This window comes from Netta rufina (genome assembly GCF_964035555.1).
Source record: "Netta rufina genome assembly, chromosome: 2".
Lineage (NCBI taxonomy): Eukaryota > Metazoa > Chordata > Aves > Anseriformes > Anatidae > Netta > Netta rufina.
Window position 1 is genome coordinate 126,135,610 of NC_140124.1, and position 26,905 is coordinate 126,162,514.

At 37.5% G+C, this 26,905-nt stretch overlaps 1 protein-coding gene across 3 annotated transcripts in view; it reads right to left on the reverse strand.

The window, feature by feature from the left end:
* The window catches only part of STAU2 (staufen double-stranded RNA binding protein 2), a 167,003-nt gene that overhangs the window by 123,039 nt on the left and 17,059 nt on the right, over nucleotides 1-26,905 (reverse strand). For all 3 annotated transcript variants that reach the window (XM_084281274.1, XM_084281272.1, XM_084281273.1), the window contains 4 exons: nucleotides 25,475-25,682; nucleotides 24,292-24,422; nucleotides 19,974-20,133; nucleotides 17,509-17,644 (listed from right to left, as the gene is read on the reverse strand). In XM_084281274.1, the coding sequence (XP_084137400.1) occupies nucleotides 17,509-17,644; nucleotides 19,974-20,133; nucleotides 24,292-24,422; nucleotides 25,475-25,673 (626 nt within the window). In that variant the 5' untranslated portion in view covers nucleotides 25,674-25,682. The remainder of the gene's footprint in view (nucleotides 1-17,508; nucleotides 17,645-19,973; nucleotides 20,134-24,291; nucleotides 24,423-25,474; nucleotides 25,683-26,905) is intronic.

Here is a 26,905-nt window from a genome sequence, read left to right on the forward strand (position 1 = left end):
GGGAGCTATTTATGTGATAATATGGAAAAATGATATTCAGCCTGTGGCTCTAGAGCCTCATGCAGCTCTTTGGCATTGGCAGAATGATTAGATTTTTACATGGTTTTGATTAAATTTTTCTTGTTCTGCATGGCCTCAGGCAGAATTAGGAGCACTGATAACATGAACATTGCCAGGGACGTGCAAAGGAACACCTGAAATCCTTAGAAAATGGCCTAAATCAGAGAGGACATTGGCTTCTCTACAACATGGAAAGTATCAAATAGAAACAAAACATCCTTAGCTTTCCAGTGTGAGGACAGTGTCTGCATTAACAAAAGCCTTAAAAGTAATCATAATATTATGGCCTGAAAGTAGAGTGCAATGATTAAACTGAGTTTTAATACATGATGGCTCTGCATCCTAGAGAGGCACACTCACTGGAGGAACCACACCATGCAAGGTTAAGATGTCATACCTGCCACTGATCACTAGCAAACCTTCCCAATACACATTTGTGTTGCCAAAAGGCCTGAAAATCAATCTTTGACACTCAGAATTTGTTGATTATTACACAACAACATAGTGGCACAGTATTTTCTGTCACAAGCAATTGACCCCTACACTTGTTAGCCCTTTATAGATCTGTTCAATCACTGAGCCAGAGCAGGCAGGATTTCTAACAGCAACACTTCACACACAGACACGTGAGGCTTCTGAAAGTTTTTTAAACCACCTATATTTAAAAAATACACATCTCCCTGCATTCTACATTGCAGCTGCAAAGGTTAGGGTTTTTCTCTGGAAAAAATCCCTATGCACAAAAGATTCCCATGTGATACTGACACAATCCACAGAGCAAAAACTGTCATGCACATCCAAAGGAAAAAAGACTACAAGAACAGAAAACAGAAGGCAATACACATATGAAATGATACACTCAATCAGAACATGATAAAGGATAATACTTTAACGAGCAGTCAGATATAACCTATTAAAACAAGTTAATCTTCATCTGGCTTTTCTGGACATTTGAGATCTCCTTAAGATCTCTGACATATGAGGTCTGGAGAGCAGGTTCTCTTCATTCCCTCTAAGTTCTATAGCATCAGAAACCCACACTTTAGCAAATGCCACTGGTATCAGAATCGAATAGCCAAACCTGAAAAAGGATATTTGATCTATGACTGTGACCTTGAATGCCAAGTTCCAGCAATGAGCAAATATTTACAACTAGTTATAAACCCCTAAAAATAGGGGTTCATAACAGAAATGCTGACAGACCTTAACTAAGTCGGTGTGAGCGGGCGCCACTATAATTAAATAAATCACCAAGGTCTGTTGACAATTAGAAAACTCATTTTGGTTTGCCACAGAGACAAACAAAAATTCTGTTCATTATAATTTTACTGGAATATGATGTCATAACATGTAAGCATACTGAAACAATCTGCTGTTTTTCTAGCCAAAATATTAATTGCATACTAAGGAGCCCTTGGGGCCTCTTCCTTTTTGGCCATCAAATCCACACACACAAAGACAAATAAAGTATTAGTACATACGTTAAGCGTTCATATTGCATTTCCTGCATTTCTTTGGATTCCTCAATGGCATAAATGTTTCTGATAAATATTGTTACTTTATTCTTAGAAGGGGGAAAAAAACAAGTGCAAGCTGAAGCTCAAGGAAATCAGAAAGTTTATTTAGACTTAGCCTCCAGTTTAAAACTCCAGTGAGATTTTGTCTAAATTCTAATGGCCCACGTATTCTTCACCTATGTAAAAAACAGTAAATAAACCCATTAATTCCCCACTACAGAAGTGTTACAGTAATCATTATCCTATTCCCATTTCGTATTGCAAGTGAAGAGGAACGAGGACCGGTTTGGCCAAGATGAGGGCCGCTAAAACATGAGATCCAAAGTGGTACAGCAAAGTCATTCTTCAGATGCCAACTCCATGCTGAAAGGGCCATTCTCTGCTCCCGTCCCTCGGGCTCCTTTTCCACTGCGGTTCAGTCGAGCTGGCAGCCCCGCGGACATGGCTCAACCAGAATAACGCTGGGAGCTGTGCGAGTGGAGGGACAGAGAGCCACAGGCTGTGCAGGGGTGTAGGAAACAGCATTCACTGCGAACAACTCCACAACATCTGAAATTTCTCTAGGGGAGCAAGTTGCTTAGTGCAGCTGTTCCCTGGCCATGGCCTGTTTTTCTAAGCAGTCCATTAGCCACTTGGATTTCTTACAGATGTGAGTTCTACGTTTTGAAGAAGGAAACATCCAGTATAGCCACTTTTGTCTTCATACAGTCTACCTCCTGGTTCTTTCAGCAGCTCCACAACAACACCTGGGAACAAAGAGACTCTTTTCTAGGAATTCCTTTTGAGAACCAGAGCCCACTATCCCTGAATCAGTCTGGCTGTCCTCTTCTAGATTGCCTCCATGTTCTCCAAAACCATTCTTCAAGCAAGCAAGACAGAAATGTTTCACTTTCAAGCCACTCACATCCCTTTTTAGATAGAAAAATTTTTGAAGTTTCTCTTCAGCTGATTTATTTATACAGCCTATTACTGTTTTCACTTTTCATAATGTTGACATTCTCTCAGTCACACAGATGAGCTAAAAAGAAATATATATATAAATCGTGCAAACTTGTCCCAGATTATCCTTCATTCACCAAATGGTTTAAACTATAATCTGAATCTTTAAAAATCTGATAAAATTAATGTAGGTAATTCTGGATAAGTCAATATTTTTTCTCTATTTAATATGTCCTACTATCAGTTTATGAAGCCAGTTTTGATCCAGCTATAGAACCCTCTTCCTAAGGAATATCATGTTTAATTGCCTATGTCAAAATTGTAAAGAATAATCAAGTGGTGGAAATATGTTATTAAAAAAAGATTCAAAAGCATCTGATAATTTTTTATTTTTTTTTTTTTTTTAGGAATAGTGAGAAAACATATGAAAGAAGCTTTCTATTTTAAGAAATTCAAACTCCCAAAATTCCATATTTCAAATGTATGAATATAAGCAAATCTTGAACTAAACAATCAAATGCCATGAGTTGCAGGCACTATATAGTCCTCTCTGTCATCAAGGTCTCTTAGAAAACAAAACAGATGCATGCTTCCAGTATTTCTACTGGGAGGATGACCTAGAAGCTGAGATGATACTTGGGAATCTTCTAATGTCCAGCCTGGCTATACTTCCATGTCGTGTTTTGTGCCAACACTACCCTTTCACTTACATAGCTCAGTTACTTTTTTTGTTCCGTTTACCTTTCAAGGTCAGCATTTCTGTTCCCTCTCAGACTTTGTTTTGCAAGTGGGCAAGTCAAGATATTTTAGAATTCTTCTGCTGAATTAAGGGCTACCCACTGTCCTCATAATTCTTCATAGCTCTTCCCTATAATTGCTTCTGTTCCTGAACATAAGGATTAATCACAGTTGATGATAAACCATATGAAAGACTGACAGTGTTCAGTATTACAGAAGTAATTTATATACTTTTATATAATGCATCAGTCCTCACAATTATCCAGTTCTTCCTGTGCGTTTTGATCTTCCCATGTAGTGATGATACTTTCTACATTCCAAGACCATTTTTCTACTTTTTTTTTTTGTGCAAATACCTTAAACAAAAGCATTTTAAAACACTGATTCTAAAACTGGTAGAGGAATAGCACTTAATGATCTCCCTCCACGTTTGATTTTTTAATACTGATTATTTTTCTTCTCCTTTCCCACTCTGCATTTCTTATACAAACCCCCATCTCCTTCAGTTTAATGAAAACAGTATCCTTATCTAATGCTATAAAATGCTTCACTGAATCCCACTAAATAAGGTTTACTTTACTCTCTACCTAAAAAATGAGCTAACACATGCAAGGTTAACACATTAGTCAGACATACTCTACCTTTAGTATACAGTAACATCAGGCTGAGTTTTATCCTGTTTTACTTCCCTGTCTTTATTTAAGCTTTCTTTTCAATTTTGTGCTGACTCTGTGAATATTTCATGAAGTTAATGATGAATCACTTTTCTTTTTTCTTCTCCTACTGGGCCAGAGACCATAGAGTTTTTTCAAACAATATGATTAGCATAATCAAAAAAAAAAATTGACTCATGTTTTCACGATCACATTATCAAATCTCTTCAAACATTTCTAAGTAAAAAACAAAAGGGAGGGGGAATCAGTTTTACGTAACACTATCTAGCTTGGAATCTTCCCATGAGAACTTGTGATGACAAGACAATAACATTGCCACACCGCTGTATCTCTGAATTCCAAGTTGCTCAATACTGACTTTTGACTGAAATAAATATTTCAATATTTACTCTCTGCACACACCATTAATTTGCTTACCATTTGCAGTAAAGCATATATATACGTGGACAAGTAAAAAAGAGTTCCTCATCAAAAGTAATTGGAAGAAACTAACACAAAGCTACAGACATCATAAATCACATACTTCAACAGTCACGGATTAACCTAACGAGTACTACAACAAACATACTGAGCCAGCTATGGAGCACTAGTTCTAAAGAGGTGCTTACATGCACATTAAGTTCAGATCTCTGCTTCCGCTTTTATTTCTCCCTATACTAGCAGATTCACTCTAAAGCCCTTATTAAAAGAAGCACCTTTCAAGGTGGAAGAAGGCTCTCAAAGCTAGCCTGAGCACGTTTTTTTAAGAGAAACCAGTGCAAGACATATGGAAGAAAAATAAAAAGGTTATGAATAAATAAAAGAGGGGGGAAAGGTGGGAAAAAAGGATCATGAGATGAACCTCCCAAAGTACTGTACAAGGGAGACTAGGGTAGGAAAAAAAAAAAAAAAAAGGAAAAAAAAAAAACACACCACAACTAAAATCAAGAAGAGAGCACAGAACAAAATGTTATGTTCCTCTGGAGAAGTATTTTTTATCTGTCAACCAAGTAACTAAGTCATGAAAATGGTCAACACAACTTCAACTTATTCTTGACTGCAGAAATAGCATAAACACTATAAGAACATAACAAGAACACTGCCTCCAGTGTTTAAGGCATTGAAAATGTCAAGTGGACAATGCTCAAATGGGATGGAGACTGGGAAGGGAAGAAAAGATAAATACAAGTAAAAAGAAAATGTTCTCTTCTGTGACATAAAAACAAGTACAATAAGAATAAAAGGGAAAACATAATGAAGCTGTGATGTACACTGCATACTTAAAGGTTAAAACAGACATCCAGAAGACAAACATCTCAAACTCTTATCTACTTCAGCTCATAAAATTTCCCATGAACTGTATTACTCACTAATCTTTAAAAGCATGCGGAGTGCTTACTGAGAATGCCGTCCAAATACCCATTACGGTAAAAGAACATAAACAATGTTGCATATCTGACTACAATTTCATTTTCTTTCTATATAAGAAACTCATGTTGAAAAAAAAATCACGTCACTTGCCAGCCTCTGGACTAAGCAAATTTAAAAATAAAGTACCTCATTCATTTAATTTTATCATAAACTTATATTGGTAATACAATGCTAATAAAAATGTTACAAACAAAAGCATCTAAGGGCTAGGACTTCACAGAACTTAATTAACGCTGTGACTTAAAAGTGCACAGAGGAAGAAGGCCCAAGAAAGCTTAAAGAGTGATTCTCACCATCCAAATTAACTTAAATTGGAGTAGCTTGTGTCTATCTGTGTACGTTCTGTTCCAGCTTGTAGGAATGTAAACATAGAGACATTAAATTGCATTACCCTGAGTCAAAAATGTAACCTATCATTTCAAATTTGGCAATTAAATTAACAGAGAACAAACTGAAAAATCATACTTAATTATGGCTTAGCATGCCTCCCCTCAGCAGCTGAGCATGATCTCCTAGCTCACCAGTTATCATCCTCTAAACGTGCGCTATCACGGCCAGCAACAGCTTCTGTCCGGAAATCCTACCAGTTTTGCCATCAGACTTGTACAGAAATGAAATGTGAAGACAGAGAGAGCTTGGCCAATTGGGAACAGAGTGCATTTTGTATTGCCCGGCATTGATCCTATCAACAAGTTGGAAACAACACGGATGGCCTGACAAAGGAAGCTTTATCTACACCTAGAAAGGGAAGGGAAGAGAAGGAGGGAAGAAGCCTGTTAATCAATTACAGCAAAGATTGGAATGGGCAAAATAGTATAAGAGTGCTGAAGTCTTTCAGTGCTTCAATTCTTTTCTACACAAAAGCATAAAAAGTGCAGTATTTGCTAGGGAAGCTTACTCATGAATAGCATGAATAGCTTTCAATGCTTCCAATTTTCAAACCAATGGATTTGCAGCAGTGACTGACAAGGAAATACAAAGTCATTGCTAACAAAATGTATAAATGACCGCAATGAGGGTGCAGTACTAGTGGTCACTGATGCATCACGACTTGCCTCAGCTGGTCCACTGAGTACAATTTAATGCTGAATACTAACATGGAGATAAATGTTGGATTGTCTTAGCTCAATATTCTAAAATATAACATCTTAGACTTGCTAAAAAGCAAGAAATGTTTATGAGATGGTGGGGAATTCTATTCTAGAAGGCAGGGACTCTGAAAAAGACTTGGAGTGTAGGGATACCAAAGACACTTGATCAGGTGTGTACCCAAAATGTCTGTTATGACCTTTGACTTAATAAACAAATTCAGTATAGAGAGTAACCACTATTGAGCAGAAATAAGGTTCAGCTGCTACTGGCCATCTTAAGAACTGTCACTTCTGTTTCACTGGCATGAACGTCAGACTCGAATCTAAGTTAGTAAGATGACTGGACTCCATTTTCTCCTCTTTTGTCATGGAAAAGAGACTCAAAGGGACTTGAAGACAAGAAAGGTTGTTGTTGGTTGGGTGGTTTTCGTTTGTTTTTCTGAAGATGATTTTGCTTTTTTATTACAATGCTGGAGGATGCAGCTCTGCTCCAGTGAAACAAATCATCTAAACACCACTTGGTGCCAAAGTACATGATGCTGTGAGTTCAGCTGTCCTTTCTTTGACAATAACCAAATTAAACTGTCCTTCTTTAAAAAGATCCTAGAGAGACAAGCAGACCTTCAGAAGATCCTGGGAATTAGCATTTTGGAAGAGATGTTATTTGTACTTTCTTTCACAAAAAACAAGCAGCTACCAAAATTACGACTTCAGAAAAAAACATAAGGAGGAACAACAATATAGTAGCTGCTCATGAGAAGTTTTGTGTTTAGATTCCTTTATAAAAGAATCTTGTTATAAATGAATCTTAAAGCACCTTTCTTTGAGAAAATTTTGTACTTTCTTAGTCTGTGGCAAAACTTTCAGTACAATAGGGACATAGACCTCCACCTAGGAGAGACGCTGTTTCCATTACAATTCCGGTCAGATGTTATTGAATCTGGTAAAAATTATCCACTAACCTTCTTTTACCTGCTACCCTCAGGAAAATTATGATAGCTTCTCAAACTATTGTTGGAGCTTTAACAGCAGTTGACTCGTGGCATTACAAAATGTAGGCAAAGAAAAGAGAACATATTTATTGGTTACCAGTGTTTAGGTTCTGGACACAGCAGAAAGGCCGTAACAAGAAAGGAGGGCATCTGGGCTTGCTTCCATTGAGCCTAATGTCTCACAGATCTCTCAACTGAAATATCCACAGTTCAGCAGAGCCACAGGACAAAAGCATGAATAAAAAGCTAGCTGTGGAAAGAAAGAAATATAACCAAAATGTTCCAGCTGCTGGTAGAGCAGTCTGAATAAGCATTTGTTTTCATACACACCAACAATGTTAGTCTTCTGTCCATATCCTCAAAGTAAAACTGCCTTACAAAAACCAGATACAGAAGAGGGAATGGGGGACACCCAACAAATTGCAAAGCCAAGATATGGAAGAAATTCCAAAAGTGTTGGAAATTCCAAGACGTTGGCTCTGAAGATTTTTGAGTCAGAAGGTTTACAGGAACCCTCCCAACTGGAACAACAGTGTTGAAAGACACGCATTAAACAAACAAAGATGAGGAAGATCTGTATGTCACCCCTCTCTGTTTTTCACACTAAGTCAGAGAAAGAAAAATCACAGCTGACAGTCAGAGACATGGGTCTGGAGCCAGAGGTACCTTCTCCAGAGCAGATATTGGAGGAAGTGTAAAAACCCAAAGAAAGGAATCTACTAAAATCCTGTCCACAGATGGAAGCTTCAGGAGAAATAACCAAAACATGAACCAAGGACCACAAAAGGAAAGGGCAGTCCTTTTAGCAGATAGAGCAAGAAAACAAGTGGTCAGGGGAGCTCACAATATCTTGAAACCAACTGAAAAAAAATTGAGAGAAGAATTAAGAATTCCAACCCAGGAGCTCCTCTGTAAGTAGGGCTAAGAGGTCATTGACAAAATTACTAAATTTTGAGTGAAGAGAGTTTAGCAGAATGCAATAGTCTGAAATGCCATGTCTTTAGCATCACATTTTAGGCGTGAAGAGGTATGAAGCACCTGAATGCTCTGCACTATCCACAGAATTTGCCCTGTATTCCATGTGATCAGTTTTTAAGCTGTTATATTATTTTTAACAGCTATCAATGAAATATTTTAAATACAGTTAAGAGTATATATACTATTGATTTCTGGTAGGTTAAACGGACCCATTAACGTAGCGGATAGCCACAATAGCATGAATTTGTTGGAATGACTCCACTGCCCATGTCAAGGCGCATCACCTAACACCATTTTGTGAGCGCTGTGAAACTTCACCATAACAGGGTGAGGCGACTACAGAAAAGCAGCTTTTGGGAAGAGCTTAATGGAGCCTGTAGATTCCACTGCAGGATCTGGGTTTTCTGATCCCAGACACTCAATGTATTTTTTATGATTTAAAACGCTGTAGAAATTAAACATGAGCTGTCAAAATTTTTATTGCAAGAATAAATATCCTCTGTCATTTTCTGACAGACTTAGGAATTTTTATTTATTTTTTTTAAGCCAACCATACTAATCACTATTGTCTAAACTGATAGCTACTGGCAATGGCAAAGCTCATCACCTGCAAGCTCCCTTGCCACTGTTCTTTTGGGAAAACTGTCTTAAGACAAACAGATGTTTCTGCTGTTTTAAACCAACAGGAAATGGACTGACTTTCTCCCTTTTCCTTTCCTAGAAACAAATACTAGCAAAGAAAACTCCTAGCACAGCTGTACTCAACACTTGCTTTATAACAATATGTCTGTGTGGGAGGCACGCAACAACTGGGAACAAACAGGACAGGGGAAGTGAAATGTAGCATGCAGAAGATGAACACAAAGAATTCATTTATAAGTCTGTGAGTGGATTATTACACTGTAACGTTGATGCACCAGGAGGGTAATAACGCTGTGATGTACAAGATTTTGCTCTGCATCCTGTCTCAATTGGTAACGTATAAAACCTAATAAATTATCAGTTGGCAACCTCAATCCCCTTCAACAGAATATATTTCCACATCATCATACAGATTCATTGCTATGAACCGACTACAGGCTTGGTGACTGAAATTTCTTTAGGTTAAGCCTGAGAAATGAAATAATACAGTGAAACACAGAATTCTTGCTGACTTTCCGTAGATATGCTTCACTTCAGCTTTCACTGCTGACAAATTGGCACCTTTCACATGCACTAGATTTATACAGAAAAGAGAAAATGACATTAAAGTTGTTGTATTATAGCCTCAATCATTACAGGAGAAGAAAACTTAAAGAAAACGATGACACAAAATGTTGTAGTAAACCTGCTTTAGTTGTTTTATGCTCGAGTTACAACATTTTCAAGTAATGAAATGCTTTAGTATAGGAAAAGACAACTTTTTAGAGAGTACTTCTGTTGTGAAATTCTTGCACCAAAACATAAATTCATGCTGCCATCTAATGGTCTAAACCAAGTGTTTCCAGCTGAACAATTAGACTGCTAATCTGAACTATCATTTTCACACTGTTAGGACTACTATTTCTTTCCCTGAATGTGAACTTTCTGAAATCCTTAGTTGTTGTTCAGAACAAAATTACACTCTATTTAAGGAGCTATAAACTATTCTAACCAAACTCTTAATTTCTATTTCCACGTGGTTTTTCAAATTTCTTCCAAAAGCGTTTTTGTCTATTAGTCCAAAAGGCTGGGAGGGGAGATGGGTAAGGATTGCAGAAGGGAGTTCTCTCCAAGTCAGACAGTAAACATCTTTATCATTACACCTCTTATTCCATAAAATGCAAACTTTAAGGACAAAACTTTGCTACGCTGAATGGAAACGTGAGGCAAAGCACCTCAGATTCCTTCTGGCCATTTTAGGGGAAGAGATGTTGTACCTTGTGGATTAAGCCAGAAGCCAATAATTATAACATGGTGAAAAATCCCAGTGCCACCCAACCCTGCTGCTGGACCAAGTGTTTTGTTCTCCTGTTTGTCCTGGGATGACCAGCTTAACGCACCAAGCTTCAGAGCTGAGAGTCCGCATCAACCTGGAAATTAGGGCACTGGTGTCCAGAGCACAACAGCATTTTGTAGTAAAACACTACTTAGTTAAACCAAAAGCACTTCAGTAAAAAGTGTATATGCTTGCCTGCCTCCCGTTAGAGCTGTTATTACCCAGATACAAGAAAATATTTCGCTCTTTCATATGTCCCTGAAGAGTTGATTGATCTGATACTTTCTCTCTCTAGGGAGAGATTTTTATCTTTTTACAATCCTTCCACTATGATAGTTTGATGACTCCCACCGCAGCATTCATAAAATTATTACATATCAACATTCTTAGAATTATTTCTTAGAATAAGAACGGGAGGATTCAGCTCTAGATTCAGACACCAACATTTATATATTTAATTATGTGTAGAAAACTAAGTTCCCATCAGAGTGAAGCCCTGGAGAGAACCATATGAAATGCTGACATCTTAGCTTATGGTATGACAACTGGCATTCTAGGCTTGTGACTGCACTGACTAGACATTCCAGTGGTTATAATGGGAGAACAGGCTTCTCCTGAATAGGTAGAGACTAGGAAGGTATCCGAGATTGGATCTGAATACCACCATCAGCTGCCTGAACTCAAGCACACCATATCATTAGGGCTGTGGTCATGTACCTGTGAGATATCCACATGATGTGACACAGGACTCCTCCACAGAAATTACAAGTTTCCCATGAATAGCTGTAATCCTGGTGGATTATCTAAAATAATATGCTGACTTAACCCTGCTTGTAGAGATTTATTCAATTGACTAAGCATAGATATGCAGGGACGTTTGAAATGCTCTATAGCACCTTGCCTGGCCTCCAGCTGCCACTCTGGAAAGGTATCCTCTAGGTGTCCTGCCAAATCTGCCAGTCCCACGTGGGTATCTCAGAGACCCTACTGAGTGTCTTCCCACCTGACACAGTATATACATTTGAGATGACATCTGCTTCATACACAGCTGTGCATAAAATCTACCTTCAACGCAGAAAGCCTCAATAATTGATTTTTAGCAAAAGATAATTAGCTAATTATATGCCTGAATTCATGAAAAGACATTCTTCCACAGAATAATCTGAATTCTACCTTTTCCAGGCTACTAGCTGATGTAACCAATGCTCGATTGGAGCCTCAGATAGATGAGACTCTCTGTACAGGCAGAAGTCTCCTTCCAGAAGAGGTTCTGGTAGCACAGTATGATACCTAAAGGCCTGGACAATTTCAAACTTCATCCTCTTTTTGCAAATGAGGTAACTGGGTTGTATGACTGCAGGTGTACTTCTGAAGACTGTCTCAACAGATTTGGTATTGCATCCTGCCTGCAGTGCAACCTACTCACTTGGAAATTTGGCTTATGTTCTCCACATCTGTTCTTCTGGCTAGATTCTCCTTTCTTTCCTCAAGATCCTGTAACTTTTGTGAAATAAATGAAGCTGAGTGAGGATTTATATTGCACTGCTAAACACTCAAAATTGAGTAACGCTAGCTTCCAATCTGTTCCCTTTGATGCGTGTATTTAATCTTTAACTCAGCATTTGTAGAAGAAACAAACTTTTCATTTTTTACTCCATTCATTCTCCATACAATCTTTTATTCATGTGATCTGACCATTTTAGTAATTCATCCAACACTCACACCGTCTATTTCTTTTTAATCATTAGATTGAATTTGGAGAACATGTTAGCCCCCTATGCAGCTAGCAGCTACAGATGGAGTTATCCAAAGGCTAATCCCTCAAACCTCCTTTTACTATACCCCATTTTTGAAGTGCTGATTCATTATTTAGGGCACTGGTCCACAGTACTGTTATACATAACTTCAGAAGCAACTAAGCCTAAGCAAACAGACCCATGCAGCCTAAGGTAAGTACTCAGCAGGGTAACTACCGACACAACAGGCAGGAAATACTTGCACACTCAGGGAGATGCCCTGTGCTTTGTGGCCTGGCAGCTTGGCTGGCTCCAGAAGAGGCAAGAATATGCTTCCTGTCTGTCTGATGTTGTAAAGAAATGTTCACTAACAAGAACTGTGCTCAGAATGACAGAGCTGTGAAGAAAGAAACAAGGAGGAATGGTCTGTGCACCCTTTCCCCTTGAAGAAAGGCAATCATCTTCTCCTTAGTCTGCAGTATTCAATGGATAGGCAGGAAGAAACAACCCTAAACAAAATGAACATGAAGGCTCAGTGCAGCAGAAACTGTCAAAGCACACAGAAGCTGCAGTTTATCCCAGGGACATTACCACTTTGCGTGACATGTACTTATAGAACACACCATACAATTTTCCCAAAACCAAGCAAGAAACTGCTTTAATTATTTTATTCCCATCATTTAGCTTGTCATTGTTTTTCTTTTTCTTTGTTCCTATGTTTTACAAGTGTTACTAATTTTGAATGCTTTTTTTTTTTTTTTTTTTTTTTAATAAAGGTTTTTCAAGCTCTCTAGATTGTGGTGAGACACATTTCCAGGGAATTTTATATGGTAAGCAAATAATTTCTGAACTCTCCCAGAAAACAAGGGTTGCATTTTGTGATCTCTTTGACACTACTTTCCATACTGAAACATCAAAAGCTGGTGTTCAGTTTCTAGTGGTTTTATTTCTTGGTTGAAAACACTTGGTTTGGCAAAGTCTGTAAGATATAATTTCTTTTCTGTCATTTACAGACATTCTACATTTGAAAATACTGCTGGACAATTAAACTTCAGGGATGATTCTTTTCAGCTCTAATTGAAGACAAAATAGCTTACAAGACAAACAAGCACTCAGTGGCACGACAAGGCAAGCTGGATGGCCATGGAGGCAGAACTGCTATCTCATTTTATTGTTTAATCACTTATTTTACTGTTTAATGGCTTAAACCAACTGCATGCTCAAGGATGCAACAGAGTACTAGTTGTAGCACTGGCTATTGCTATGAGTAGTTCACACATTTCATCCTCAGTTCCGCCAATATTTTTCAAACCTGCCCTACTCTTTGGCCTCTTCTGAGTAGCTTGTCAGTGCCAAATGGTGGGCTGACAAACGCACACAAGATGCAAACTAAATCAGTTAGCAAACAGTCCCTGAAACCACTAGCACTTACTTCCCTAGAGTCAGTTTATGAAGTTTTCAGGTAAAAGAAGCCATACAAACGCAATGTTCACCACGTTAGCTTTTCTGCAATGTACACCACCTGAACTAAAAGTTCCTCACACGCCTTTATTGGAGAATTGCTCATAACTCCAACTTGTGAGGCTTTAAAAGAAAGCATATACCTGGTTAATTATGAGTGCCGAAAAGTCTTTTTTTTATTTTATTTATTTTAACTATAATTCAGTAGTTGAACCCTTTATTAACTACAAAGTTGTCTAACATGGCTGGATTCAAGGTTGATAAGGCGAGTTTTCAAAAAGAAAGCTGTCAGAGGCCATCAAGCTTCCTAGTACCGAACTTGTATGGACTCTACTGGAATAAAGATAATCTGGAGAAGACTCCCAAGCTGTCTCATCAGAGATGAAAAAACTTTAAAGGTCTTATCTATACTGTGAAACAAACTGCAGTATACAGATATCCAGCCTACCAAAGACCTAAGCTGATAAATCCACATGATTCAGCACAGACCATACAGATTTCATCAGCGTGGGTGGAGATGCAATGTAATAACAACAGCCCGGTGATGTTAACCTAGTGAGTACCACATTCACTAGCTTGAGTGAAAAGCCATGTTAGTACATCCACTCCAAGCAGGACTGTATTTTAACTGTTTAGGTACTGCTAAGAGGGGAGCAGATTCCTTATTTAGCACAGGAAGAGACTTACCCAGGGCTGCCCTGGTGTTACACACAGCCTTAAAGGCCTTACCTTGTGCCATGCTGAGAGGTTTGTATGTGTAGTCGTGGAGCCTGCCTGCCACTTGCAGCTCTGTAACTTTCTACCTGCACTGCCTGGACAGCATTTTCCAGTTTGGCTAGCTGGATTTTTCCCTTGCTATTCTCTCCGTGCTTCTATTCTCAGGGCCTCGCACCTGGAAATGCTGATAACGTTGATACTCAATTTGACAGTTGAATCTGTACCATACCATAATCCTTCTCTCCTCTGTCCTCTCCCCTTGGCAGTAACTTTTGGTATACATTGCTGAGCCCAGCAACATGCATGTACAAACCTCAATAAGCAGTTGACATTCAACACCTGCCCTGATGCAGCATGAACACTGTCATAAACTGGAACAAACAACAGGGAGTATGAGCAGGTCCATGTGAAAACCACAGAATAACTACAGGAAAAGCAGAGGATGCTCACAGAGGATGCGCCGTCACTTCCCTTTCAAGCTGGCCAGTGGGAAAAGTTTCTCTATTTCCTTTTTCTTCCTCTCACTTGTTTCCCCCTCCCTTTTTTTTTTTTTTTTCCCCCCATAAAAGTCACCTTCACCATCAACTTATGCTGTGGACCTTACTAAGAAAAAGTGAAAGAACCCTGTGCATTGAGGTGTCCGTGATGCATGACGCAGTGAACCCAAGCAGCTTTCAGAGCCATGCTTGGCTGCAGGGTCAGCCCAGCTACCTCACTGCAAGCAGCTCTCCCTCAACATCTCTGCGGCCTTGCCTTTATCTACCAGTGCAGCAGGAAGTTCTCATGAGAACAACGTTTCTGTTTTGACTGTAGAAATAACAGAGTTGTCTCCTTCTAAGAAAATCCTATAAAAGTTTGACTGACCAAAAAGGGGAGGATAAGGTCTGTATGACATGTTGCACGTGGGATGGAGACCTGTTTCTTGCCACACTACTGGGGGCTCCCAGCATCTAAAGGAACATAGGATTATCTGTGCTACTCTCTTCTTACAGCATTTGCTCTAAGAAATGATACCTTGTAAGTGCCTTTCTTACTGGGATCATAACAAACCAGCACCTCCCGATGCAAAACAAGGTGATGAACAATTATTTCCAACATAGGACAAGTCCCTAGACATTACAGGATGGCACCACTTGTCTTTCATCTGGTATGACTGTGTGCACAGGTAGGCAGATGTACAGGGTGTGCGTGCACATGCAAACAGACAGTTATTTATCAATTAGTTTTAGTTATTCATTAATTTAGGATCCTCTGTATTATTAACCGTTCTGCAGAGGCTGCTGTATTCAACTAAGTACAATGGGGCAGACAAGCAGAGATTTAGGCTTCTTGTCCCACCCTACCTGTTTTGTGATCAGAAAACAAATACCCTTGCTAGCTACCTAATGCACCTAGAATAGTAGTGTCCATGTAACATTGCACCCTAATATAGGAACAAAGTTCAAGAAAGAAGCAAACAATGACTGCAGGAGATGTGCTATTCTTTTTCATTAAAAAAATAAATAAAAAAATCTTAAGAGTTAGCAACTGCTAAGTGTTTGGAGGTTCTGTTTCCATGAGTTTGTTTCAGTAACTAAGATCAGATTCTAGAAGACCATGTTTTGTTTTTCGCTAACCTGCATTTTTTCTAGTCTAGCCTTTTTATCTGTTAGTCAAACTAATATCATTATAAAAGCAATTAAAATAAATGCAAGATTCCTAAATATCAACAAAACTCATTTTAGGCACCACAGCCAGCTATTTAAACCTGACATATATGAGTCACAGATCTAGTCAGTAGCAACAAGAAATACAACAAGTAATAAAATAATCAGACAATCTGTAGAGTAATGAAAGTTTATCATTTGTTTATCATTTCAGGTATTGTTCCTATTAAGAAGTCAGAATGAAATGCTAGAATACAAAAGTTACCACAATTTAAAAATCTAGGGAAAAAGAAAAATAAGAAGCCAACTGAATTTTCCTTAGACTATTATGAAATGCTGTCTTTTCATTTTGCATTTCCACTTCAAACTCCCTAATTTTTAAATATTGCTATAAATTCAACTTCTAACAAAAGAGTAATTTTGAGCAAAAACACTTATCCAGCAATCACAGACTCATTCCTTTTTACAGTTATGAGGTATATAAAAATTATTAGGGACTCCATTGAGCACACCCTCTACAAGAAAGGCAAAATCTTTCACTGCAAAAATATTCTGTTGGAAATTCCTCATCATTTTTTTTTTGTTTGTTTTTGTTTTATTTTTTATTTTTGGTTAAAATACAAAAGAGCTGATCAAATATAGTTCCTCGGGGAGGGAAGCAGAGGAGGGGAGGCACGCAGGAACTAAAATCTATTTCAGAGAACTAGCCCTTGGGATTCCAAAAAATACATATATTGCCTTAAGTTACTCCTATATTTTTGCATTAGATACAAATTACATTTTATTCAGGATGAATTAGAACAGGTTTTCCATCTGTACTAAAATCATACAAATCCCAAAGATTTTTCAAAAATCTTTTTTTTCAAAGATATTTCAAAAATTTAGAACATTTTTCAAGAAGATATTTCAATGATCATTTAGAAAACTACTCCTCCCAATTAAATTTTCAATTTTTTTTTAATTCTTTAAGAATTTGACTGTTTAAAAACAAATTTAGACAGAATATTGTCTTTTCAAAGATTACTCCAAGTTACTAAAGTAATTACAGTATTAATGGAGGGCTCTTAATGTAGGTTTATAAACTGTGAATTAAAGGATTTTTCATGCGTCAACACTGAATATTAAGGAACTGAGATAGCTAACATCACAGAATGGTAAAAATATGGAAACTTGACAGTGGTTTCAAGCCCATTTTCAGAACACAGCCCTTCTAATTTTATAAACTACTTCTAAGAAAAGAGCGCTTCATGTTCAGTGCTACAGATTCTAATCAAATGACACAAAATATCAGCAAAGAAAGGAAAACCTCTCTCTGAGGATAATGTTCTGCCTCTTTACTGCTATGTATGGAGACCATAACTCCAGTTTTCCACACTGAAAAGTAGAAACAGTTGTTTTACATGCCTTTATTCCTTTTGACATGCTTAAGGCACCTGTCTTCTTTAAAAAGGAGGTTGTGTATGTTTTAAAATGAGGCTGCACAGACTTCCCTTAGTAAAATCTTGGTTTTATTTTACTCTGAAACAATCTATTAAGTTTATAAAGATTTAGCACAGAATAAGGAAGCATGAAATAATAGAAAAAGTACAAACCTCTGATTGTACATGCCCCGAAAATTATAATTTGCTCTATAATTGGGGATTGGCTTTGGATCTAACGGCCTGTAGATGGCAGGCTCTCCTCTTTTCATAGCCAGACCATTCAGTTCTACTGTTGGAGTTATACTGCCTGGAAAAAACAAAGAGTACACATAAGGCACTTACACTACAAATACTGCAAAACACACACGCGGGACTGAAGAGAGCAGCAAGAGAGCTGTAATACACTCAGAAGGTATTTTTATGCTCTTAAATTAAAAAAAGAAGCAGATAACAATTATATTTCACCTTCTTTAAATCATGGGAATATAGATGCCTGCTTAATCAAAAGCAATGAAAAAGAACATTTAAACCTTTATCTCAGTGTATTCTCTATGCAGTTTCAGTAGATTAATCTTCACAGATGAATGAGAAAGTCAATGCTATAATCAAGCTGGGTATTCACCTTTTCAAAGTGCTTATGCATTATGACGCTTTCTGAAACTATAAAGAGTAATGTTTCTTTCCACTGAACACCATTAAATAAAATCAAAAATCAAACAAAGAGGCATTGAAACAAAAAAGTAGTAATTTACATTACTGCAGTCATTTAATAATGTTACATTAGAAGTTAGAAAAAACTTTTTCTTTGCAAGACTTGAAACCCCAGAACTATGACTGAAAGTGATCTAACTAACGGGAATGTTCTAACAAACTGGAAATATAACTACTGGACATTAGTGTTACTACAGCCACCTACTGGTAACAGAATACAAAAATAGCAAGCAGGCACCACTTGCCCACTTGCATCGCTTCCAAAAATTCCAAACATGAAGCTACGCTGCAACTTCATTAAAATATTTTTTTCTTAAAAATAAAACATCCAGGTACAGTATTCTCCACTTCTCTGTTGTACAGAAACCTTAAAGGGGCTAAATGCACATTTGAATAAAAAGGAGCTAGTATTTACTTAAAATATTTTCTTGGCAGTTTCAAATGAATCTAGTCTTAAAACAGTTACAATGGAAGTGCCAGTCTGACCTTACAGCTTTATATGCCTAATGATGGATGTTTGTACGCAGTATTGATTCAACAACTTTTGTCCACTACAGTTTTGGTATTTTACAGAGCAAGGAATAACTGTGAATTCAACTATGTATTAAAAATGCAAAAATGTCATTTTTATTAGAAGATACTTGTGCATATACAGTATACCTTTCTTAAAGCAAAATTACAGTATTGTGTGATACAAGTTTTAATGAATTCTTTTAAAGCCTGTTTCTTTTGTTATCACCTTTTCCCTTTACAAATATGCTAAAAGCCCCAAAAGGCTAGAAGCTGAGTGACATTGCAATGTCAAGAAACAAATCCAGGATCCTTTTGTACAGAGATCTGAGCCTCCTGCTTCCTAAACAGCAAAAGCCACAGTGTCTGCAAAGGACACAGGGTAAAACCAGTGTCCCAGAGAAGCAATGCATTGATCTCCAAAAGTGCAAGAGGATACTGCCACTTCACTTGCAAACAATCCTTAATGCCTAATGTGCTGGATAATACTCATAAGCTCTCAAGGAAGTTAGTCCTGCTTTCTTCCTGAAAAATGAATCCATTTTAAAAAAGTGCATGAAATGTTTTATGTTTTTTAAAGGGGAGTGGAACCAAAGGGAAATAAAAAGAGAAAAGAGGAAAAGGGAAAATATAAAGTGTAAAAAAGAAAAAAATAATGGAAGAATCCATTTTTCCTCACCAGTTACTTTCTTTTATATTAGCGTGAAATGAAGCTAGGAATAATTCTTTTTCCAATTAACTTGCCGAACAAGACAGAACAAATCACCGAGGATGTAGCTGAGATGTGTACCTCAAAAGGCCTTGTATGCATAGAAGGCAACTCACAGGTAACAACTTGAAATGAAGGATGCAAGACAGCAACATATGTTCTTTTAATTGCTCAAACAATTTCTAAAGCTGTTTGAGGGCTTTCTGAAAGCACAGACTGTTAAGAAAGAAAATCTGTCATGCAGGAAATTACCTCTCAAAGCTGCCATGCCAAAACCTGACCTTATACATGTATTTACACCACAGATATAATTTCACAGGATTGGACTGGACAAAATTTGGCTCTTCCATTGGAAAATTAGCTAAAATAACTTCCCCCAAAAAAACACAGAACTTTACTACGGTAATAATGGTCAGTTCAATCTGTTTTTGTCTTCTCTGTCTATGGTTGATCACATACAGTCACTTTGTATACTGCTGAATATTATGTAAATAATATTCACTTAAAGTTCAATCATTTTAAGTATGTGCATTAAAAATTCTCCTACACAAACTCACTAGAGTTTCTTTATTAACTACCTTACCTGTAAAACAATCACATTGATTCCCATCTGCCAATTAAACCTATATCTTGTTAAACTTATTTATTAGTGGTGTAATATTTCAACACTTCAACATGTTTTATTACACAGAGGAAATTGTCATACCTGGATTATTGTTAACATTATTTTTGGGTGGTCTAGGAGTTGGCTTGGGAAGGGTAGTTTCATTCAATGCTTTGCTAGCAGCAGCATGTTGGGCCTTTTTAATACTGCTTCCTTCAGCTTCCCACGTCTGTTCTCCAAGAGTCAGTTGCACTGTGAACATCTTCAAGACAAACAACAGGTAAAACTGGCAAGACTATCACAGCAGATCAGATCACTCTGTATGAAAATCTATGGGCTTGAAGAGAAAATGTACCCTCTTTTCATTATAATTCAATTCCCAGATAACACATCTAATTCTTAAAGAGATCAGTGGGTCCTTAGCAGAGGGCAACATTTGGCCTTATAGATGAAAAGTAAAATAGCATAATGCTAGCATCAGCTATGAAAGAGAGAATACTATTTAAACCAAGTAATAATAACCATGCAAACCAGCCCTTTGTTCTTGGATGACTATACACAGGTCAGTTCAGGTGACATTTCTTTACATGTTTAAACATATTCAGTCACTTTTGCTTGTCAATAACAGGTAAAGATCGCTATTAAAAATACAATTTTGTAATATTTCTGAATGGATATAAATGACTGCACATTCTTCAGGAAATTTGAAGAGAATTTGGCCCAAATACTTCTACACAGGTAAAAGATTTCCCATGTAACCTGATTTCTGAAACAAGAAATTGTATCGCTAGGACAGAGTCACAAGTCAAATATATTCAACAATATATAGTAAGAAAGAAAAAAAAAAAGTTATCTTTTTGAATGACACTGCAGTTCTTCAGTGTGGATTCTATAGTGAAGACAGGAACTGTAAAAAATTCAGAGTTCCATAACTGCTGATAAAACCATATACATTGCAAAATCTGTGATAATGGAGTATTTCAAGCAGTATCTGTGCTATGCAGGCTGTGAAGATAAATCTCAAAGCATATTTAAGATACTACATACAGTATATCTTCTGTATGATATGTACATGTTTTGTTTAAATTTGTGCATCTAACAAAAAGAGGATAAAAAATAAGAAATTATCTCTTTTCCATATGAATACCGAATAAAATAAAGCAGGATTTCATTGCCAAATATACGTGGTAAATGAAGATATACCCACCTGAGAAAACAGGCTAACTTACTTGAGGCAACACAAAGATATTGCACATATCAGTAGTATACAAAGCAAATGTTTTATTTGGATAGCCATTTACTCTATACTTTTTAAAGTGATTTAAATTTGCTAGATTCAGAACCAGATATCTAGAGATAGGCAGGATGTACAGCCCTTAAATCTGCCTTCACATGTATTTTTATTCAGTAAGTACCTGCACACAAGCATTTGAATACAAATATGTATGTGCCTCCCATCACATGCACATAGTACATTTGAATTCTATAAACACATGCTTTTATCTTAGTTACAGGCCTGAATTTTTGCCCACTGTAAATTTCAGAAACACAGTGCAAGACTGTGGACCACAGCTCCTAGCACCATTTCATTTTTTCACAGCAGTCATGACAATTTCCTTGCAAACAAGGGGGAAGCAAAAAGCTAGTCTCTAAATATTGCATTCTGTCAAATGCTACCCCTCAGACTTGAAAGTTAAGCTGGGTATGAGAGCTAAATATCCATATCTTATATACATTACCTATGAACATACATCCTTATTACTAACAGAACTGAAAGAAAATATCAGTGTATTATTTTTACAGGAGGAGAATAATCTTGATTTTTAATAAAAATATGTTTGGTAACGGCTACTTATGTACTTGTAACTCTCTTCTTAGTGCTCAGAGCAATAAATTAGAACAATTTAAGTTAAAAAAGGGCTTGTTCAGTAAATTTCTGGAGCTGGAGCTCTAGCCTTCTCACTTATCCTATCTGAGAAAAACCTCCTGAAAAAAAAAAAAAAAAAAAAAAAAGGAGGTTGCAATTTAATTAAAGGAATACAATTGGCTATAAAAAAGTGTAGAGTAGCCAACGAATGTTTAATTTCTCAGACCCCAGCTGACAGTTCTGCTACAAATGGACAGGCATTTCTCACCTGTTTTTGTGAAAGTTTTTATTCCTTAAGTCTAACCTAATTACCTGATGGCAACAGAGCAGAAATGCTAAGGCTATTGTGCCTTGCCCTTATTTTCATTCCACCAAGTTCCTGAGGTCTGGAATTTTTTTTCCTCCTCACTTCATCTGCACACCAAACCCTCTCTCCTGCTTCCCAGCCTTTTGAAGTGCTATGTCCCTCAGCAACCTGCTCTTTTCTCTGTGCCACTCTCTAATTTCTTTTGCCAGTCTTTCTTTTAAGTTTGTCTCCTGAGATGCCACTGACATAGAAGCATACAAGAAAGGATCAGCCTGACAAATACACTTGAAAACGTAGTTAATGCTAACAAAAGATCTGATTTTTCTTATGATGAAGAATCTAGTTGGAGAGCAGGCTCCTAGGCATCCTAACCACACTGTCAAGAAGTACCACTTCTTTCACAGCTCCGCTGTTTCTAGCTTCACATTTCATCCTTGTCAGAACTTACTTTCCATAGATAACTAGAAAAAAGGACATGTAAATTTACTAGCATTTCTGGCCATGACACAAGCAGATGTCCTGTAAAGCATGCCTCTGAAAATAATGAAAACCACCAGTGGACAGGAACACAGTTTGTGTAAGAACAAAGCAAACTGAGAAACTCCTTAAATGGTGAACAGCAGCAGCAAAACATCCTTTAGGTCATATTTTCTAGAGCAGACTCAGCTCTGTTTCACATGTTGTATCAGATAAATCATCATGTTGCTAGCAATACATTATCCAAAACTGCCAACACAGTCGTAGGTTTTTGTCTCTGCTTTCCATAGACCAGAGGTATACTAGTCTGCATAATCTTATTAATATCACCCTTGTTCTTCATCCTCTCCCCTCCTGTGTTGTTCTCACTCGCTGCACAGGCCCAAATTAGACTTCACATTCTTCTGAGCAACAACCATTCCGCACAGCATGTCATATTTTTTGATCACTATGAACATAATTAAAAGTAATGAGGTAAATTGAAAAACTGAAAAAATAAGAAACCCTTGTTAAATCTGGCTTTCAAAAGCACAGCTAACACAGACTCAAGTAATTTCAGTAATTCCAGTTCCTTTAAAAACAGTAACAAATATATCTGAACTACATCTTATCCTGCTACACTGTAGTAGAAACGTAACACAACTCATATCCCTTTACTGTTGAGAAATACAAACAGCGCCCACCACACCTTTTGGCATGACTGAAGCACTTGAATCGCAGTCATGGAAAAAAGTAACAAAATAAATATGCAGCAACTGGGTGAAAAGCAACGGAGAGCACATCAGATTTAACATGTCACAACCTAAAACCAACCAGTGAATCACCTGGTCCTGAACGCTTCCAGGGAGAGGACGAGTACTTCAGCTCCCATTACTGATGGGCAATCCTAAGAGCTTGCTGATTTCCGACAGCCCCGCACCTGCTGACATCATTTCCACCAGCATGAAATATGCACAAAATCAGCCAAATTACACCGTCAGGAGCCTGCATCAGCTCTGTGCTAGCTGACAACATAATGGGCAACAGAAACAAGGGCTGAGAGAAGAGCCCACAGATAGCTGAAACTTTTTACTGATCATGAGAATATCCCTCCATGTTCCTTATCATCTGAAAGCATCCTAATTTCCTACCTATTAAATGAATCTGGATATCCAAATTGACATGATAACTGACAAGAATTAACCACCAGCTCACTATAAACTTTAATGCTATGATCACATTAGGAGGCTTAATATCACTGCAAACCTTAAGGTTGCACAAAATTTAAAGGAAAGAACAATAAAAAGAGTTTGTGCCCTACAATGTAATATCCATAGATACAGCATCAATGGACTCAGAATCATATCAATTGAAAAATATCATGGACTGTCTTTATAGTAATCTGCACCACCATGAAAAAAAATCAGAGGTAATTATCACAGGCAAGCCAACTGGAGAGAAGGATTCACACAGCTTAAAAAGCAAAAACCCCACAGAGATTAACAAAGGGTGGTGATACTCTGGAAAGACCCTCAGAAGGTCTTTATAGAAACCAACAAATACAAACTCAAAGCTGTAAGTCGAAGTAAGGTACAAAGTGATGTAAAGGGCTCCAACAGAATCACAAACATACTTTCTGAAAGCAAGAAAAATAAAGACAAATAAAAAAAAATGTTAGAAACCCTTTACACTAGAAACACGGTTGTGTTTGACAAGTGAACTTGTCAAGATCATGACATTATTTGTTCAGCATTTAATGCTTGGCTCATAACCTGGAAGTGTGACCTTACCTTGGCATGAGCAGGCCCTCGTTCATTCAGAAGCTTATACTGGGGTTGAATTCTATTGAAACGGGCTAACTCATTTACCAGACACATTGGAGTTTTCTCTTTGGGGTTTGCCATGTTATCTTGGAGAGGAGCTGTAAATAAAGAGTCTGTAAAGTTTTTTGTGTATAAATGTATTCTTCACAACTTTGCAATACTTTGCAAGAGCAATAGTATGCTTAAAGAAAGAAAACTTTGGCTAAAAAATAATTTTTGCATATAAGCTAAATACAATGTTTAAGTACCATTTACATATTAATTGTAACAGAATATGCATTATATAATGTTGATTTTGAATACATGCAATTAAAAATATATTTTTTCAAAATGTCTCTGTAAAAGATGACAGTGGAGATAGACATATACATATACCACATTTTCTACATCACCGAAATGTTGTCAGGAGTATGCTTGTTATATGAGTTGACTACTCTTTCAGAATGATTTCTCAACACCTTGAAGCAACGCTGGATAGCATAAATGTTGCAAGATAAATACAGCAGATGAAACACTGTGATCCTCACTTGCTTCTCCCTCCTTCCCAGTTCTCAATTCTCATACTAAGTCACTCTCTGAGCACTCCCAAAGAACATCTCCCTACTCCCTTTAAGGATTCTGTTCTGCTTTTCTTAGACTATTTACTTCATGTATACTGCCCTAGCATTTTTTAGCCTCCTCCTATTTCTTGTATTTATCCCCTACACATGCTTTCACTGCTTGCTTAACTTTTTAGGATAACATTTCTGTATTTAATACCCTGTGCAGCATAGGAACTACAGCATTTATTAGGCTACAAAGGAAACACCAAATACTGCCAAGCAGTCTAAAGACATTCTGTTCTAGGGAAGAGAAGTACACTTGGAGACCTTCCTGCACGACTAAAACTTCTCTGTAAAAGATACACCCAGAATTTGACAAAATAGACATGTTCTTTTCTGAGTTTTTATACCATTAACCAACACTTTACTGTAAATCTCAGCTCTGTTAAAGAAACTTAATGTAGTAAATAGTCAAGTTAACTAAAATATTTTTCTACAGAATTTTCTTTCTTTACTTTTACACTCTTTAAGACTTTTTTTTTTTTTTTATTAACACTGATGAAAAGATTCACTTGAACAACAAAGCAAACAGAGCTGGACCAACATACCTGGTGAGTTGCTAGCGGGAGCAGGATCCACGGGGCCAGCAGTAGGACTGCTACAACTGGCAGCCGGTTCCGAAATGGATCCATTCATGGCAGGTGGCAGACCCAGCGTGTTTGTAGTTGTTACTGGGAGGGGTAGCACCATAGGGGACATGGTAGGTCCAGACAGGTTTGCTGTAGTCTGCATCTTAACTTGTGCCATTGTCTATTGCTGTAATAAACAAAGTGCTATGAGCAGGGTGCTTCACGTTTTGAATGCCGAGTGACAGTATTGATATTAACAACACTTCTTCTTGCTACTGGATCTGGGTCACAAAACTATTCACCAAAGTCATGGCCCTGCAAAGATTACTTCCAAACTGATGCACAGAGAAACAGCTGTTGCTCGCAACCAAAGAACATGACTAAAGCAGAACCGGTGTGCCCCGGCTCTAGGTTTTGTTGCTCAACAGTGGGATGATCCTGCCTAAAAAACAGCAGGAAGAATGATTATTCTAGAATAAAATTCCATACAGATCTCCTGATGATAAGATTAGCACTCGCCAGTTTCTCCAAGAGCTGATCTCTATGCAACTAATTGCAGTAGCAATAGTTTTTCGAGTAAAGTGCACATAAAACATCAAATAGGGCCACTAGAGAAAAACTGTTTTGTTTTGTTTTTTTCCTGCCTGTTACCAAACTAGAAAATAGATTAAATAAGAAAAAAAAAAAAAAAAGTTAAAAAAAAAAAAAAAAGCAATAAAGCTTACTTATCCAGGTTACAGATGGAAATTACTCATCCAGGCTACAGGTGTAACACTTCAATCCTTATATAAATTACAAACACAAATACCACAGATTTCCCATATTTGCCTACAAAGCAGTGTATAAAGCATTTACCTGGAATATGCCTGATACCAATTATCTCCCTCCACCTACCCAGCTGGGTCTCTGTACTGCCAATAGATGTTCTCTGGATTAGTCTGTACTCATAAGCGAAACAGGGTCAGAGCACAGCTCCTTCACACTATTTATTCACTGAGAGGATGCTCTTTGGTTATGTTTTGGCTACCAACAAAACCTCTTGCAAAAAACACATGGTAACAGTTCAGAGGACAGCCAGCATCCCAGGCAATTCACTAAAGCAAGTTCACAGGTAGTCATTATCCAGGAGAAAGCCATAGGTTTCTCCTGTTGGCATCAAAAGCAAACAGGACAACCTAACGCTGTCACCTCCTACTACTCAGTAACAAACACCAGGCGTGGTTTTGGGGCGTTGTATGCACTCAGTGTAGTGGAGAGACAAATCCCATAGCAGCCAGCAAGCAGTCTGGTGACCAGGGACCTTTCCTAGCTGAAGCTTTGGTCCCTCTGGTGAAGGAGGACCTGAAATTCATCCTCCTCCCCCACTGACCCACGCTTTGACACTTTTCCTGGAGTAATTCTCTCTTCTAA